The 16,843-nt window shown below is 38.8% G+C and overlaps 1 protein-coding gene across 6 annotated transcripts in view; it reads right to left on the bottom strand.

The window, feature by feature from the left end:
* SLC25A26 (solute carrier family 25 member 26) overlaps positions 1-16,843 on the bottom strand; it is a 144,924-nt gene that overhangs the window by 10,446 nt on the left and 117,635 nt on the right. For all 6 annotated transcript variants that reach the window (XR_009701624.1, XM_061197125.1, XM_061197126.1 and 3 more), the window contains one exon: positions 1,598-1,667. Coding sequence is in view for 5 of the 6 variants with exons in the window: in XM_061197125.1 (XP_061053108.1) it covers positions 1,598-1,667 (70 nt within the window). In the remaining variant the exon portion in view is untranslated. The remainder of the gene's footprint in view (positions 1-1,597; positions 1,668-16,843) is intronic.

The following is a 16,843-nucleotide window of genomic DNA, read 5'->3' as shown; positions in this document are numbered from 1 at the left end:
GGATACAACAGAGGTTTGACAGCTCTATGATTCAGACAGGTCAGCCAGCACTGGATCCTGAGGCTCTGGGCAAATCCCTTTCCTGCCCCGCGCATCCCAGCTTCCCCAGTGTCCCTGGAGGGCAGTGTGGGTTGCTGCGCTCCTCATCCTCAGGGGGGCCACCGGAATGGAAAGAGCCTGGCCCACAGGATCCCGCCAAACAGTGGGGGTCTGATACCAAGTTTCTCCCCGGCTCCCACCCCCTGACTAAACTAAGTACTTAGTGCCTATTACACAGCATTATTCAGAAAAAGGAATTGTAATGAACGCACATGTCCTTAATAGGAACAATGCATATTTGCAAGCGAATCTTTGAATTAGCTACTTAAGGGAAGGGACCAGAGAATATATATATTTGTTTCAACACCCAGACGTTTTATAGTATGTTAACTTTAAGAACTGGCCTTCCTTATCCAAGATGACTCAATTTCCAGAATGCTTACTTTGTGCCCAGGACCCAGAAGGGAGTCCACAGAAACGCCCATTTCTTAGGGACTGGGGAGTAAAGACTCCGGACCACTGGCAAATGAATCAAGACCACCTACCCATTTAACACAGCTAATGACTATGGATCATGTGGAAACAATTACCCGTCATAAGCAATCTGAGCTGGCTTCCTATCTAGAGGCAAGAGTCTTATTTTGGATTATCAATTCTATAAGTCAGATGGGTCCACTTATTAATTATAAAATGTATGTTTTCTGTTTTCCTAATCACTACAACTAAAAACCCATCCAACGACCATTAAACAAATTGGAAATGAATTATTTTCTACTAAGGTTGGTATCCTAAGCCCACATATCTGTCAGTTTACTGGCTTCACATCAAAACCAGCAGTTTACAATTTTCTGGCAAATTTCCGTTTCGATTTATTTCAACCATAATTCTCACTCACCTTTATTTGCAACAAAATGTATTTCTCTTTTAGACTGTTACACCTCTCACTTATTAAATTCTTTCCAGTTTCTGAGTTCTCACTAAAACCTCACTGGAAAATGCATATGACCAAGTGATGGATAGACATTGCATAGTGTCACTCTGCTCTTTGTTTAATGTCTAGAAAATGCCCAGATGTTTAGATCTCCATATTTTCTACACCACGCAGTTTAGCTTTCAGTAAGTTGTGGAGCAGCCTCTGCTCTCCTGACACCAGTTAATCTACGGCGCTGTCAAACATGTCACATGGACCGTGAATCATTGCCTTCTGCAAAAATCGCCTAAACCCCCCCAAGAAGTGCTCAAGGCAGACAGCTGCACCCACAGCCAGTCTCTTCCCACAGAGGCCTTGCTAAATCATCTTTAAGATAATCCAAGGGCCTGAGTGAAGGCTTTAATAAAAAGAAAAAATTTGTCAAAAACAAATTGGCTGTCTTTCAGGCAGACACCTTTTTAGCAGGTTTTTTTTTCCCTAAGACACTCTCTTTTCTCAAACAACTAGTGAGACTCTCTTCTTCCAAACAATCTGGAATTTCTGAAGAATGTTGTTTTTGCACAGTTAATATTTTCACATTTTTCTCCCCCTCTTTGGTCTTTCCCAGTATAATATAATCCTTTGCACCTGCAAATGCTCCACAGACTGCTGACTGCCAAGAATCCACCACATGATCCTGCCTCCAGGACCAGAGGGCCTGTGTTTAAGGAGAAAGAAAAATACAAGTTATTAAATATTTGAATTTATCGGAACCTCCCGTGGGTTAGCTCTGGGGATGGGAACTTAAGTGAGAAGCTATTTTGGTGGCATTCCTCACTGATGACATAAGTGATTTTCCCAAGGACTTAACTGCATTCTAAAATAAGTCAAAGAAACGAGGGTGACAGCTACGTTAGAGTGCCCAAAGGAAACCATTTTCAGGGAATATATGTGATAGACACACACATATACACACATTTACATACACGTATAAAAATAAAGATATATCTTTAAGACAATGTAACATTTTAAATATTTCCCATATAATTCTAAACATATAAATACCATAATTCACAAATTAGGCCAGAGCAGTGTATACCAAATTCCAGTTCTTTTTTCAATCTTTACCCATGCTGTACATGTTTGAAGGATGCTAATACTATTACCGAACCACGTAAAGTTCGTCAAAACGCTTTTTGCCCTGTTTTTGTAATACGTAGAGGATTACACAAATAAATACTCATGCTGAGTTTCAAACTAGGCAAAATGATGGCAGAGACGTGGTGCCTTGCTTGTCGAGAGTTTATGATTTAGTAGAAAATAAAATACAGTCATAGCAAATGGTGAAGAGCGCTGAGTCAGGCCCTGGTCTAATCTCTGACCATATATCAAAACCCACAGTCCTCACAACGACCCTGAGAGTTGGGTCCTGTTATTATCCTTCTTTTACCCAGGCTTTCTAACAGCAGAGCCTGTACTCTTTATTTTTGTTTTTAGCTTTATTGAGGTATAACTGATATCCAATAAACTACACGTATTTAAAGTATGTGATTTGGTAACTTTTGATAGACATACATGTGAAATCATCACCATAATTAAGACAGTGAACATATCCATCACCCCAAAAAAGTTTCGTGTCCCTCTGTCATCCCCCTTTCCTGTCCTTCCTTACCAACCCCTAAACAATCTGATCGGTCATTCTACATTCGTTTGCCTTTTCTAGAATTTTATATAAATGTAATTATACATTAAATTTTTTAACTTGAATTCTTTCCTTCAGAATTTTTGTATGATTCATTCATGTTAGTGTGGATATCAATAGTTCACCCCTTTTTAATTGCTAAGTAATATTCCATTGTATCGTTATTTGTTTATATACTTGCCTATTGATAGACATTTGGGATTTTTCCAGTTTTTGGCTATTACAAATAAAGCTGCTATGAACATTTATATTCATGTTTTCGTATGGACACATGCCTTCATTTCTCTTGGGAAAATACCTAGAAGTGAAATAGCTGGACCACATGGCAGGTATATGTACGTATACTTTTTAAGAAACTACCAAATTGTTTTAGAAAGTGGTCGTATTTTACATTTAGACCAGTGCCAGTTTCTTTACATCCTTTCCCATACCTGGTATTGTATTTTAAAAATTTAACCATTTTAATTGGTATGCAGTAGCATTTCATTGTGGTTTTAATATGTATTTCCCCAATGACTAATGATGCTGAGCTCCTTTTCATGTACTTTTTTACCATCCATAATATATTTTCTTTAGTGAAGTGTCTGTTCAAATGTTTTGCACGTTTTCATCGGGTTGTCTGTTTTTGTAATTATTGAGTTTTACAGTTCTTTATATATTCCAGCTATAGGTCACCTGCAATTCTTTTCTCCTAGTCTGTGGCTTGTCTCTTCATACTCTTAACAGTGTCTATCCAAGAACAGAATATTTAACTTTGATGTCCAAATTATACTTTTACAGATCTTGCATTTGGTGACCTATCTAAGAAATCTTTACCTAACTCAGACCACAAAGATTTTTCATCTATATTTTCTTCTAGAAATTTTATGTCTTTAGGTTTGATATTTAGATCTTCCATTTTAAGTTGATTTTTATGTATGTACGAGGTTTGAAGTTCTTTTGTTTTGTTTTTAAACATGGATATGTAATTGCTCCAGCAATTGGAAAAGACTAGCCTTTTTGCAATGAACTGCCTTCTCGCTTTTGTCAATAATCAATTGTCCATATATGTGTGGATTTATTTCTGGACTCTATTTAGCTCTAATCTACGGATCTATCTTGATACCAATTGAATACTTTTTTGACTACTACACCTCTATAATAAATCTTGCGTTCAAGTAGTATTAGTTCTCCGACTTTCTTCTTTGTCAAAGTCGTTCAGACTAGTCTAGAGTCTTTGCACTTCTGTAAGAATTTTAGAATCGGCTTATCAATTCCTGCAAAACAGCCTGAGATTTTTAAAATTAATTAATTAATATTTATTTTTGGCTGCATTGGGTCTTTGTTGCTGCGCGCGGGCTTCCTCTAGTTGCGTGGTGAGCAGGGGCTACTCTTCGTCACGGTGCATGGGCTTCTCATTGCGGTGGCTTCTCTTGTCGCGGAGCACAGGCTCTAGACGTGCAGGGTCACTAGTTGTGGCTCGTGGGCTCTAGAGCTCAGGTTCAGTAGGTGTGGCTCATGGTCTTAGCTGCTCCACAGCATGTGGGATCTTCCTGGACTAGGGCTCAAACCCATGTCCCCTGCATTGGCAGGCGGATTCTTAACCACTGCACCACCAGGGAAGTCCGGCCTGCTGAGATTTTCATTTGAATTGCAATGAATCTATCAATCACTTTGGAGAGAATGGAGATGCTAACAGTATTGAGTTTTCTGACCCATAAACATGATGCATCTCTCCATTTACTTGGGGCTCCATTATTTTCATTCATTCATTCATTCATTTACTTATGGCTGTGTTGGGTCTTCGTTGCTGTGCACAGGCTTTCTCTAGCTGTGGTGAGCAGGGGCTACTCTTCGTTGCAGTGCGCGGGCTTCTCATTGTCATGGCTTCTCTTGTTGTGGAGCATGGGCTTTAGGCACGCAGGCTTCAGTAGTTGTGGCACATGGGCTCAGTAGTTGTGGCTTGTGGGCTCTAGAGCTCAGGCTCAGTAGTTGTGGTGCAAGGGCTTAGTTGCTCCGCAGCATGTGGGATCTTCCCGGGCCAGGGCGCAAACCTGTGTTCCTTGCATTGGCAGGCGGATTCTTAACCACTGGGCCACCAGGGAAGCCCTGGGGCTCCATTATTTTCTCTCAATAATGTTTTGCAGTTTTCAGTATATAGGTCTTGCACTTGTATTGTCAATTTTATCCCTAAGTATTTCATATGTTTTGGTGCTATTGTAAACGGTATTGGTTTTTTTCCTAAATTTCAGTTTCTGATTGCTTAATATGTAGAAATACAATTGACTTTTGCATACTGATCTTGTATTCTGCAACCTTGCTAAATTTATCAGCTCTAGTAGCTTCTTTGGAGATTCCATCAAATTTTCTACATCAGTGATCATCTGTCTGTGAATAAACAGTTTTACTTCTTCCTTTCCAATTTGGATTACTGCCTTTTATTTCTTTTTCTAGCCTTACTGCACTGGGTAGGATGTCTAGCATAATGGCAGGTACTGCAATAAGGATGAAGAATATTAGAAATAAGACCTCTTGAATATATTCATTACAATGGTTAGAATAGTGTAATGACCTGCTGATAGTGGCATGACATTTTTATGCATGATCAAATATACCACAACTGAAAGAAGAACAGCAAACTTAGTACTAATTTTCTACTCTCAATACTTCCCCACCGAAAATACACCTGGAAGGTTGAGTAAGTTGCTACAGAAATGGAGAAGATGCCATATAAACAAACCAAGGCATGTAGGGCCATGTTTGTCAACTTTAACAACTTTTCTTAAGTCAGTCACCTAACTATGGAAACTACCTAACAAGTTAGAGATATAATGATGTGTGGTGCCTGAGGGCTCCAACATTTCCTTCCACCTAACTAATGAGAACGGTTACTTGGAAAGTGTATTTATTAAAATCACTGGACTAAGAGTGCAGCTATCAAAAATATTTTTGTAACCTTACTTGTGGAAGTAGATGAGCTAAAAAAAAGTTTTATCACAAACAGCTTTCTAAAGATAATCTTGCCATTAAGCAGAGTATTTGGTATTTTTTCAGTAAATGCTCTAATGTTTGCAAGTATATCTGTGTAGAAAACATTATTTTCTCCAGAGCTCTTATAAGCACTCAAGACAGCATAAGAAGCAAATTAGTAGAACAGCAACTTTTTACCTTAAAGATGGCAAAATGTGTATTTTATCAGGCAAATGCCAATTTTAACACCATTATTTACTTTGCTGACTTTTTAGAAAAAGGATACAAACATAAAATAGTCATTCTGGTAATGACTGAAGGTCATCTTCAGTTTCTACTGGTACTTCAAGGGTTCCAGAGAGCCAAAGTTTACTCCAAACAGACTTAAAATACTACAAATAATGCTGAGTTTATAAGCAGTAATAAAGACCAAATAATAAGATGTGCACTACATGTGATACAGGAGAAAAAAATCAAAGATACTATGTAACTCATAAATTCAACATTTACTCAATACCTACTAGGATTCAGGCAGTATAAGGTCAAGGGAAAAAAGATAGCGGTCCCCAGGTCTAATATGTGATGGGGGTAGAGTGAGGGCAGAAGAGGGTTATAACAGAAAGTGACAAAGAAGGCTTCCCAGAGGCGCCTGTTGTAATCTAGGAAGGAAAAAAATTGGTTGCCAGGGGGAAAAAAACACTGGATCAAAACAGACTCTGATGGCTGAAGACACAATTTAAAAATAGAATCTCCAAAGATAAGCATATCACCTGGCCAGAACAATTTAGCCTAAAAACATATAAAGAAATCATTTTGTATTAGAAAAGGATACTAATAAATATCTTAAACAAAAAATCTCTATAACCAGAAGATTCAGATTCAAGTGAGAAACTTCCATGGCAAACACAGAGCATAAGAGAAGTAACAATTATAACAGCAACCACAATAAACACTTATACAGAACTTACTATGCCCCAGGTACCCAACACTTTACATACATTAACTCATGAAATCCTAACCACAATTTTCTAAGGTATGTGCTATCTTATCCTCATTTTACAGACAAGAAAGTTGAGGCTCAGAGAAGTTAAGTAACTTGCCAAAGTTTAAACAGGTAGGTACAGAGTATATACATACTTGGACTTGGATGTATAGGTTACAGGTGTCTTGACAGCAAACAGAAGGTATTTATAAGACACTTCACTTCCACATACAGGTAACTTATACTAGAATGATATCAGAATATTCAAGTGAATGAACAAACTCTGTCAATGTCCAAAATAATTTGCTTTAAATAATATGGGTTTGTAAATTTTTTTAATAATGAATTGTCTGAATATAGAACTTTGGAAAAAGAATACTGAGACCAAGCTAAAAAGATGAGTGTTGTTTACAAATGATTCATTTGGGGGCAACTTTAAATTCATTAAGCAACAAGGATAATGACAAGAAACCTGGCTGGTAAAAAGTACTGTATATGAATTATGAAAATATTTTGAAATTACATATTTGTTCACATATATGGAGGAACCGGAGGATTGTGATCAACAAAAAACTGGCTGGAAAGACAGGAAAAAATTAAGGAAACACTCCCATTTACCACTGCAACAAAAAGAATAAAATACCCAGGAATAAACCTACCTAAGGAGACAAAAGACCTGTATGCAGAAAACTATAAGAAACTGATGAAAGACATTAAAGATGATACAAACAGATGGAGAGATACACCATGCTCTTGGACTGGAAGAATCAACATTGTGAAAATGACTATACTACCCAAAGCAATCTACAGATTCAATGCAATCCCTCTCAAACTACCAATGGCATTTTTCACAGAACTAGAACAAAAAACTGCACAATTTGTATGGAAACACAAAAGACCCCAAACAGCCAAAGCAACCTTGAGAAAGAAAAATGGAGCTGGAGGAATCAGGCGCCCGGACTTCAGACTATACTACAAAGCTACAGTAATCAAGACAGTATGGTACTGGCACAAAAACAGAAATATAGATCAATGGAACAGGAGAGAAACCCACGCACATATCTTTGATAAAGGAGGCAAGAATATACAATGGAGAAAAGACTGCCTCTTCAATAAGTGGTGCTGGGAAAATTGAACAGCTACATGTAAAAGAATGAAATTAGAACACTCCCTAACACCATACACAAAAATAAACTCCAAATGGATTAAAGACCTAAATGTAAGGCCAGACACTATAAAACTCTTAGAGGAAAACACAGGCAGAACACTCTATGACATAAATCACAGCAAGATCCTTTTTGACCCACCTCCTAGAGAAATGGAAATAAAAACACAAATAAACAAATGGGACCTAATGAAACTTAAAAGCTTTTGCACAGCAAAGGAAACCTTAAACAAGATGAAAAGACAACCTTCAGGATGGGAGAAAATATTTGCAAATGAAGCAACTGACAAAGGATTAGTCTCCAAAATTTACAAGCAGCTCATGCAGCTCAATATCAAAAAAACAAACAACCCAATCCAAAAATGGGCAGAAGACCTAAATAGACATTTCTCCAAAGAAGAGATACAGATTGCCAACAAACACTTGAAAGGATGCTCAACATCACTAATCATTAGAGAAATGCAAATCAAAACTACAATGAGGTATCACCTCACACCAGTCAGAATGGCCATCATCAAAAAATCTACAAATAATAAATGCTGGAGAGGGTGTGGAGAAAAGGGAACCCTCTTGCACTGTTGGTGGGAATGTAAATTGATACAGCCACTATGGAGAACAGTATGGAGGTTCCTTAAAAAACTAAAAATAGAACTACCATATGACCCAGCAATCCCACTACTGGGCATATACCCTGAGAAAACCATAATTCAAAGAGTCATGTACCACAATGTTCATTGCAGCTCTATTTACAATAGCCAGGACATGGAAGCAACCTAAGTGTCCATCAACAGATGAATGGATAAAGAAGATGTGGCACATATATACAATGGAATATTACTCAACCATAAAAAGAAATGAAATTGAGTTATTTGTAGTGAGGTGGATGGACCTAGAGTCTGTCATACAGAATGAAGTAAGTCAGAAAGAGAAAAACAAATACCGTATGCTAACACATATATATGGAATCTAAAAAAAAGGTTCTGATGAACCTAGAGGCAGGACAGGAATAACGACACAGACGTAGAGAATGGACCTGAGGATGTGGGGAGGGGGAAAGGTAAGCTGGGACGAAGTGAGAGAGTGGCATGGACATATATACACTACCAAATGTAAAATAGATAGCTAGTGGGAAGCAGCCGCATAGCACAGGGAGATCAGCTCGGTGCTTTGTGACCACCTAGAGGGGTGAGATAGGGAGGGTGGGAGGGAGACGCAAGAGGCAGGAGATGAGGGGATATATGTATATGTATAGGTGATTCATCTTGTTGTAAAGCAGAAACTAACACACCATTGTAAAGCAATTATACTCCAATAAAGATGTTAAAAATAAAAAAGACAGGAAGGATTACTCGCAGGAAGTGTAATATTACTGTTTATGAGCTTTAAATAATTTAAGGGTAGATTAGAAAATGGAATAAAAATGTAGCTTAGACAACAGTATGAGTGACTGCTATTGACAGTATTACTTACCACTTGCTGAGTACCTAGCATGTTCCAGAAACTATGCAAAAGATTTCACATTTCTCATTTAATTTTGAAAGGTGTGTATTATTATCCAGACACACAGGTGTAGGGTGGTACTAAGAGTTGTCAAGTAACTTGCCTGAGGTCACATAGATCGAAAGTGGGGGAAATGAAGCTGACTGTTACGGTCCCCTAAAGCCATGTGCCTTGTAGACAGAATAGTATATATGCAACATTTATAAGCTTCCTCGATACACAGCTCAACTTCTAGGGAAGCTACAATATAATATGCAAGTTATTAAAGAAAATATTTTGATGTCAATAAATGTAATAAATCATGTAGGTTTGGAATGGAGGATTTTTTCTTAAGGCCCTGTCTCAACACCAAAAATTTTTAAATTGCCGTAACTTCTCAACCTAAGTAAGTATTTCCATTGCCACAGAGGTCTAATGATCATTCCTGTAAAAGCAAGTAAATGACTGCGGGGGGAGGGCAGAAAGGAGGCCCAAACGTGAAGAACCACAGTGTTGGGTCTCAACTGATGTGACAGCGCTTGTAAGACTAAAAAAAGCAGGCGGCCATACTTTACTTGGTGTTTGCTTACTTATCGCTATTCCAAGTCCTGTTTCCATTTTCTTTTCAAATAAAAAACGAAATTTTCAGATGAATCCATGCACATTAGCTTATATCTCATGTAAATGAGACATTTCAAGCAACGAGAATGGCAGTCAGAAATGTTCTTAGTTTCACTTTTGCGGTTTTTCTTGAGTAAAGTTTCCTTAACATAGGATGACTGGAAACGATTTCTAGTAGCTTATTTAGAAAATTTCATTTTGAAATCATTTTAGACTTACAGAAAATGTGCAAAAATAGTAGAGGTCCCATACACCCTTTACCCAGCCTCCTCTACTGTTGACATTTTACATAACCCAAGTATAATGATCAAAACAGGAAATGAAAATAGGTACAATACTCCTAAGATACAGACCTTAATTGAATTTCACCATTCACATTGCTTAAAGGTGTGCGAATTTTAAACATCAGGCCTGATTTTTTTTTTCAATTAATGATATTTCTATTATCCAGTAGGATATTATGAGGAATCCTGAATACTTAGTGGTGGCGCTACAAAAACAATCAGGTTGTTCTAATTTCCCAAGTGATTCTTCACTCAGAGCTCAAGGCCCATCAGAGGAAGAAGGCATGAAGTACTTTCGAGGCTCCTCCACACACACCCCCGCCAGGGTTACAGCTATTAGCACCAGTATTCATTCACAGGACAGAGAGCAAACACCAGGCCCGATACTAGGAAATGGCTGGGAGTCCAAGCCTGAGCCAAGTGTCTTTCAAGTACAGCATGAAGAGAAGGCTTTGTCACTTTAAAAGACCCACCCAAATGTGCACAGTTGTCTTATGAACGAACAACAAATTGAAAATAAGCGTTTTGGCTTCAGTGCAGGCAAACTTAAATTTGGGACTTCTTCAGTTGTTGTACTCAGAAGTAGTTATGTGGCTTCCAATTGTGTAAGATTACAACACTTTACCCCATGAGTTTTATGGTACCTTAGTAGGTATGTGTGCTGAATCGTCTACTCAGTTCCACATGAATAACATCATAATAAATGATGATAATTCATTTAAGACAACAGAAAAGACAATCCTCTGTGCAGGTCTCACTGCTGTCTGTCTAGCACCAGAATTTCATAACACATTAAAGACAGCAGATGATTAATTTCACTCAACTGCCCTCCATACTGTAGGTGATCAAGCTATTGTATAGCTTTGACACATACACTTTAAAAAATAATTAAAGCAACAGCTGCCTATAATTTTATTATTCAATTAACAATTAATAACTGAATAATAAAATTATATTTATAATTTACATTAATGAATTCTCTGTGAAGTACTTATATACAAACATGACTTTAAAAAAGAGACTTCCAGGACTTCCCTGGTGGCGCAGTGGTTAAGAATCCACCTGCCAATGCAGGGCACACGGGTCCGAGCCCTGGTCCGGGAAGATCCCGCATGCTGCAGAGCAACTAAGCCCGTGAGCCACAACTACTGAGCCTGCGCTCTAGAGCCCGTGAGCCACAACTACTGAGCCCGCATGCCACAACTACTGAAGCCTGCGTGCTTAGAGCCCGTGCTCCTCAACAAGAGAAGCCACCGCAATGAGAAGCCCACGCACCGCAACAAAGAGTAGCCCCCGCTCACCTCAACTAGAGAAAGCCCGCAGGCAGCAATGAAGACCCAATGCAGCCAAAAGTTTTAAAAAATAAAAAAATAAATTTTTAAAAATAAATAAATACGGGATTTCCAAAGCAAAGTTTTAAAATGAAAAGAATAATGAATACAATTGGGAACCACAAGTAAGCTTTCACTTCTGCCCTACCATAGCTGGAGCAATATACGCAAGTGGTTAAAGGGCTAAAAATGGATTCCTCTTAAACACAACTAATTAAAACTGGGTACACTTAACTATTTACAGTACACAGGCTAATCCTGGTTATAATGGCAGCTGGATTGAAACTATTCTGAGATTTGTAAATAGCACCAACTTGATGCGGCTGATTTGTACCTTGTTTTTGGTTAAACTGTATTTTGGTTGGTTGAGATATTGAGATATTTACCTTCTAGATAATTAGGGTGGTAAAGATAATAAGAGTTCGTAAGAAATTTTTTAATGAATGATTGTGCTGATAAATATTGGGTTGGCCAAAAAGTTCGTTTGGGTTTTTCCTTAAGATGGTACAGAAAAACCCAAATGAACTTTTTGGCCAACCCAATATAAGAAATTTTATTTATTCATTTATTCAAACGTAAGATGGGCTCAAACGCTGAGTTTGCTGAGCAATATTTAGGTTTTACAATTACAAAGTAATATTTTTGGATATGTGTGGCTAGGTTTCATTTGGGAGGTATTTATTCTGATCGGAGGGCTGTCTGAGCTTCCTGGATCTGTGGTTTGATGTCTTTTATTAGTTTGGGTAGGGGCAAAAGGTATCTAAACTGACTAACATTTATTATTATAACTGATGCTCGTGATACAAATTTTAAGTCAACAAGAAAAGGTGTGATTATTTTTAATACTTCTGCCTGGAAAGACACACTTGGTTTGCTATGTTTAAGTATGTAACAATCTTTTTAAAAGATTTTTATGAAAATGGTTCAAATGGAAGAACTGGGGGCTTACACTAACAAGCTCCATTTATCCAGAAACAGGTACACTGACAAGCCACTATCCTCAAAAGCACCAAAAAATATGTATAATAAGGACTCACTTCTTTTCATTAACCTGCAAAAGCTCACTCATCTGACCCCTGATTCAACAGGAGAGGGACTTCATTACCTTCACCTCTGGAGTCTCATAGGGTCTTGCACAATTCCTTATACAAAGAAGGCAGGCAAATATTCGGAACCGATATGAATACCTATAATGTAAGTAGTGTTGGATAATTTTACCCTTGTGTAGAGAATGAGGAGAACATCAACTGGCCAAACATCATAATCCCAAATTGTCATTTGTGGCTCAGGAAAGAACCGTATAAACCAGGAACGGCTAACGGGTTCCACCTCAAGGATGAACATTTACTTAACTGGACAAGGCTTTCTAGTGAGATGGGCTGAGATGCTTCCAAGGCTTGGTTGAGGTTCAGCTGGAAGGAGGGCTGGGATCAACCAGTGATGACAGAGTGAAACCAGAGCAGCACAAACAGTATCATATCGCATATTTACACCAAACATACTAAACTCACACCAAAAACACTCACAAATACCCAGGAAGCAGGTCTAAAGGACAAACAGAAACAAAGCTAACTCCTTGTCTCCCCGTTTTTTAAAGGAGGTTACATGTGAATCTGTACATGGCTCCCTTGAAATCAAATACTAGCACAGTTTTATATCTCCAAAGGAACTGGGCATCATTATAGGCATTTTTTAAAAGTGCTTTTTAATATATATTTGTTTGATAATCTGATTAAAATAAAGTGTGGTAAATTCCTTTCTCACACTTTGTCTCAGCCAAAAAAAGTCAATTTGATTCATCACAGGAATGTTGTATCTGAATGAGCATATTTATCTCATTTTGCTCACAAACTTGCATAAACAGAAGAGAAACACCCAAAAGAAGATGACAAAGGAGGAATCCTGGTGTGCATTTTATTGTTTTTTGACAAAGGACCCTAACCCACTACCCTCTAGCCTGTGGGACCCATGAGGCAAGGTTAAATCTTAACTCAGTTGAAAGTAATGGAACCTGTAAGGAACATATTAGGTGTTGTTACTGCTTTGGCTTCACAACTGTAACTGCAGCAGGACACCAGGCAGCTGAGTACACCGGTCCAAAGGAGGAGATGGGAGAAGGATCCAGAGCCTCAGAAGTGACACCCTTTCCATCCATCCTGTCAGGCTTTGCTACACATCCTTCCTTCCTTACCTAGTTTTCTTTGCCATCTCTTTTTAACCATCTGTCTCTAAGAATTCAAAAGTTCTCATATTTTTTAAATTGTTAAAAAAGATGTCTGCTTCATTATAATGACATTTTGCTAAAAATCCTAATCAGCATCTCAGACTCTGACTTTGCTGGTGATCTGGACATAAAATATTTTGCTCTTATTTTTAGGAGTTTTCTTCCATCTTGACATGCTGTATTTAATTTAGGGGACAAACTTAGTGTGGTAAAAATCACACACAATCATTTTTACTCTGTTATCATTCCCTTCTCAACCTTTAATATGCCTTTACAGGAATCTATGTTCTGATCAAACATGTCTGTGCAGATACCAGATTGTCCCAGTCTCAGGAAATGGTGCAGTGGAGACCCTGAGCAGGAGCACCTTCTAAATTACTATCATTTTGTTCATGTACTAAAGGTATGGGGGAATCTTGTGGATGGAGTGATAAAAGACACTTTAACTATTATTAAAATAAGAATCAGGACTTCCCTGGTGGCACAGTGATTAAGAATCCGCCTGCCAACGCAGGGGACATGGGTTCAAGCCCCGGTCCGGGAAGATTTCACATGCCGCAGAGCAACTAAGCCCACGTGCCACAACTACTGAAGCCCGTGCGCCTAGAGCCTGTGCTCCGCAACAAGAGAAGCCACCACCATGAGAAGCCCGCACACCGCAACAAAGAGGAGCCCCCGCTCGCCCCAACTAGAGAAAGCCTGCATGCAGCAACGAAGACCCAATGCAGCCAAAAATTAATTAATTAATTAAAAAAATAAGAATCAACAACAATAAACAAGTTACCCTTCAATTTGAATAAAAATATAGTTTTTATAAAGTAGTGGCTGTTTAAAAGACTTCTAAAATGTACTGAGTTTATACATTGTCCTGTAACTGAAATGATAATCCACTGGCCCCTGATTTCTGTTACAAAGCTATGATTTCATTTTAGAAAATCATCAGCATAATGTGAAAATCTTACATAACCAAACTGATTTTATTTTCATTTTTCTTCAAACGTTGCATCTGAGGTTAAGTTTGCATTTCTTCTAGTTACTGCTTTGCAACTTTGTAACACCTTGTGGCTAGAAGCAAAACTACTTAGACCTGGCAGCATTCTTAGTAATCCTCTACACTTCTCTATATATTCAGACACTAGAACAAATCTGACATTCTTACAGGAAATTCTATCATATCCTTTCAAAATACGTGTATTGTTTGCCAAAGGCTCAGTGAGAGTACATGTGTATGTTAGAGCTGTGATCATACTTCTAAAAGAAACTACTTTTAAATAAAACAGTTAATGTATACAGCTACCCAACTTTGCTTTGACCTTGAAAAAGAAAGAATGCTAACCTCCAAACAATTAGTAAATAGTCATAAACACCTGCTGTGCAAAAGTCAGAACTACAAAGAATATAAATGATCAGAAGACAAAGTTTCTTCCTCCAAAAAGCCAAGTCCTACAAGGAATTAAAACACAAACACGTGGGAAATGTAGTCTGGCTCCACTCATCCCCATAAACTATCTGTGCTCCCCCATGTCGGCCCCTGGGAGCTGACTCCTTCCTGAAGCAAACACTGTTTAACCCTTGCCCAAGTACAGCAGAACCAGGGATGGGTTGGGGGAGGGGAGGAAGGGAGGCTGGTCTAAGAAATATGGCATCCAGGGCTTTTAAGTTTTACGTCATCAAGTTAAAGAATCAACACAATTTGCAGAAACGCCTGAAATAAGCTGATTAGATATAATACAACCATCTCAACTTTTTACCAACTTTTGAACATATGAAACAGCAACGACATTCTTAAAGAGATTGTACGCTATGTGCAAAGTTATGTGTAAAATAATTAAGGACATCAACTCTGGAGTCAGACTGTCCGGGTTCAAATCCTGGATGTACCCCTTAACACTGAGTGTTCCTGAGGCCTTGGGCAAGGCACTCAAACTCTTCTTCAGTTTCCACATCTGCAAAATGAAGACGGTAAGAGCACCCACCTCACAGAATTGCCATGAAGATTAATAGGAGATCATCCATGGAAAGTGATCATCACAGTGCTGGGCACACTGTAACTTTGAGAAATGCTACGTATTATGATTATTAATGATCATGACTGTAGTAATAAAAACAATGTTAACACAGTAAAAGGGTACTGGACAGAAAACTGAGGACTTAGTTTGGCAGATGAAAGACAATCTCTCTGAGCCCTGGTTTCCCTGTTTTAGTGGGGATGACAACAGGACCTGTCTCTGAGTTGTATGTCACGTGAATAAGATGCTAAGGAATATATAATATACTCCTCAGCACAGTGCCTGGCATACATCTGCTCAACACACAACGTGTTCTTTATAAGTGTTTGGGCGTCAATAAGTGCATAACTAAATAAACTAATTATTTAAATGCTACAAAGGAAATAAACAGGTGCTGTGTTTACTGAGCAGGGAAGATGGGAAGGTCCTACTTTAAAGATGGGTGGGCAGGGAATGCCTCTCTGAAGTGACGTGATCTAAGACCTAAAGAACAAGAAAGATTTGGACGTGAGAAAAGCCTAGGGAAAGAGCCAGAGTGAAAGCTTGATGAGGGATTTTTGTCAACTCTCTTGATCACTATATTCCCCAGGCCCTAGGCACATAGTAGGTACTCAGTAACAATGTGTAGAATAAATGAATAAAGAATATTTCTGGCAGAGGGCACAACAAACTTAAAGCCCCTCGGGTAAGGAGCAGCCTGGCGAGTCCGAACAGAACAGAGGAAGGCCAGCCGGGCTGCAGGGCAGGACGTGGACATGGGGAGGCTGGAGTGTAGTGGGCGGGTGCTGTGGGATACGGTCGGTGAGGTAAGAGGGGCGGATAACACGGGACCCTGTCAACCGCAGTTTAAACTCTGGATTTTACTCTTCTTTCAAAGAGGTGTCACTGAAGGCTTTTAGCAGAGAGTGGTATGATCTGATTTATTTCTTTAAAAGATCACTCTGGCTGTTGTGAAGAGAAGATATTTTAGAGAAGCAAGAATGGAATCAGGGAGACCATTGGAGAGGCCAACGTGGCAACTCAAGCAAGAGATGAGTTAGAGGCTTCAATCAGAACAGTGGACTCTTCTGGGACTTCCCTGGTGGCACAGTGGTTAAGAATCCGCCTGCCAATGCAGGGGACACGGGTTCGAGCCCTGGTCTGGGAAG

This window comes from Eubalaena glacialis, chromosome 7 (genome assembly GCF_028564815.1).
Source record: "Eubalaena glacialis isolate mEubGla1 chromosome 7, mEubGla1.1.hap2.+ XY, whole genome shotgun sequence".
Classification (NCBI taxonomy): Eukaryota; Metazoa; Chordata; class Mammalia; order Artiodactyla; family Balaenidae; genus Eubalaena; species Eubalaena glacialis.
Note: the sequence above shows the minus strand (reverse complement) of the source record. Positions and strands in the feature narration are given on the sequence as shown.